This window comes from Engraulis encrasicolus, chromosome 9 (genome assembly GCF_034702125.1).
Source record: "Engraulis encrasicolus isolate BLACKSEA-1 chromosome 9, IST_EnEncr_1.0, whole genome shotgun sequence".
Classification (NCBI taxonomy): domain Eukaryota; kingdom Metazoa; phylum Chordata; class Actinopteri; order Clupeiformes; family Engraulidae; genus Engraulis; species Engraulis encrasicolus.
Window position 1 is genome coordinate 22,629,067 of NC_085865.1, and position 2,500 is coordinate 22,631,566.

Here is a 2,500-nt window from a genome sequence, read left to right on the forward strand (position 1 = left end):
CCACATTATGCTGAGAGCCATAGGTTAACAGCTGCATACAAAAGCACAATAGCGAGCTAGCACTGGGCTATGCAAGACAAAAGCAAAGAAAGACACCTATATGTATTGTGTAGCATTCTTGAAAGCGAATGGCGTGTATAGGAAGAAAGATAGATTGCATATACGTTCATTTTATTGTAAAGGCATCTTGAGGTTACCAGCGTCCATGGCGCCATTGTGTCTTCCAATCAACTGTCGGTTTGTGAATTGAAACGACATACAATAAACTGCAGGCGTGCAACAGAAAACGGTAGAAACTGGAATGTCTTCATACAGTACATTTGTATTAAATTGTTTAGGTCTATCATAGTGTATGATGTCCCATTGATTTACAAAAATGATGTGCTGCAGAGAAATCCGGACAGTATTATAGACATTTCTCACAATTTCTTCATTTCAGTAGAAGAAGAACTCTACCACCCTTCTCTACTACTTCTATGCTGACAGTATGACACGTGTTTCTCACATGTCTACTACTAGACTACTACTAGACTACTACTCCTTCTATCTGCACAGTATTATGGGTAAATCTCACACTTTTTTCACTTCCTGTTTCTCCCCCCTCTCCTGATTAGGTCTGCCGCAGGCCAACCGGCACAAGATCTTTGAAGGCCTAACAACGGCGCAAGGCTTTTACACCTCCAAGGATTTCCTACCTCTGGTTGCCAAGGCCAGTAAACCAGGTACAGTCAACTAATAACACGCTAACTTTTATTTTGACATGCAGCAATGGCATCTTGGATGACTTGGGCTGATTTGAAATCCCCGGAATGATATTCCGGAAACACTTTATAATAATGTTCCTTAGTAAAGAATCAGTAAATAATTAACTAATGATGAATAAAACATTAACAAATGTTTTTATTATTAACTAAGTTTTATTAATGCTTTATAAAATATCTACAAATGATATATGCAAGATTTTACACACCTTATAACAGAGTATTTTATTCATTTACAAGCAACTTGTAAATGTTTGATAAATATAAAATATTAACATAGCATTTCCTAGTCATTTACAAGCATTTGTTTACATTTCCTAGTCATTTACAAACGTTTGTTAATGTTTTGTTCATCAATAGTTATTTATTTATTAAGTCTTTATAATGCTTTTTTGCATCCATTATTCTAAAGTGTTACCGATATTCCTTGGGCGTCATCGCATTAAATAAAATGAAATGATAGAAATGAAGAAGGCGCAAAAACAGCAGAGTCACAGTGTGGCATAAACTGAATGTCTTGTGCATTCAGCCGGCAGATGTGCAATATGCACTTGACAGACAGAGGAGACTGAAAGTCAGAGGTGTGTGTGTGTGTGTGTGTGTGTGTGTGTGTGTGTGTGTGTGTGTGTGTGTGTGTGTGTGTGTGTGTGTGTGTGTGTGTGTGTGTGTGTGTGTGTGTGTGTGTGTGTGTGTGTGTGTGTGTGTGTGTGTGTGTGTGGGGTTTTTTTTTAGGGGGGGTATGAAGACCACTGCAGATTGTGAAATGAGACACGGCCGAATGACAGAGGCCAGCAAAGAGAAGATAGTGGCAACAGAGTCGTCTCGAATACTGTCATGTGATGTCACCGCCAGACAGGAGGAGGGGGGGGGGAGCTTAAAAAGCCAAAATGTCTTAAAAATTCAAAAGATCTGCGGCCCACACACACACACACTTGGGAGGGGGGGGTTTGGTTACATAACCTGATCCTCAAGAATCACATAGCCAATTGGATTCCATATCTTGAGACCGCTCACTGTGTCCCATGTTGATAGGTCCCCTGAGACGGAGGGACAGGAGATAATGGTTTCTTGGGGGAATGCATCAGCTCCGATGTCAAAACACTCAGTCGATGGGCACAGGAAGCATCGCTCACCAGGGGTGCTACTGTACTTGGACTTAACGCAGACTTTTTGTGTGTGAATGCGTGGCCCAATCCTGTTAATTCTGTCAAAAAATAACTGCAATTAGAAAACTTGTTTTTTTTTGTTCTCAAGTCTCACAGTTCCCAAGAGTGAATTTTAATTACCCGCTGATCATTATTTGAGGGGTGACATAGTGTGGGAAGCAAAGTCAAAAATGGGAGTTAGCAGTAGAGCCTATTTGATGAACTCAAAAAAATAGCTCCTGTCAACTGCTGTCAATTTTTTCGTTCAACAATTTTTTTTGTCTTCGTTTAATTCTACTTTTTAATCCTGGCAGCCTGGGATGTAGGAATGGAGGGCGAAGACACCGCCGATAGGCTTCACACAGACGCATTCCAGTTTCAATTACCGGGAGCCATTTGCTCCCTATCCCCCACCCCTCTTTTTTCCCCCATCTATGTGTGACAACACTCAGTCAAGTGCTGGTCGACGAGAAACCATTTATATTTCTCCTTTTGTGCTCACGCAGGGATACCTGAGTACATCACATGCCGTCGGTCGGATACACCGCGCATTATCAGATGTTGACATCGGGCAGCGTTCACTGTAATCTGCAC

The 2,500-nt window shown here is 41.2% G+C and overlaps 1 protein-coding gene across 1 annotated transcript in view; it reads left to right on the forward strand.

The window, feature by feature from the left end:
- Positions 1-2,500, forward strand: part of dpyda.1 (dihydropyrimidine dehydrogenase a, tandem duplicate 1) — a 290,320-nt gene that overhangs the window by 125,639 nt on the left and 162,181 nt on the right. Inside the window, exon 9 of the mRNA XM_063206772.1 lies at positions 615-722. Coding sequence (XP_063062842.1) covers positions 615-722 — 108 coding nt within the window. The remainder of the gene's footprint in view (positions 1-614; positions 723-2,500) is intronic.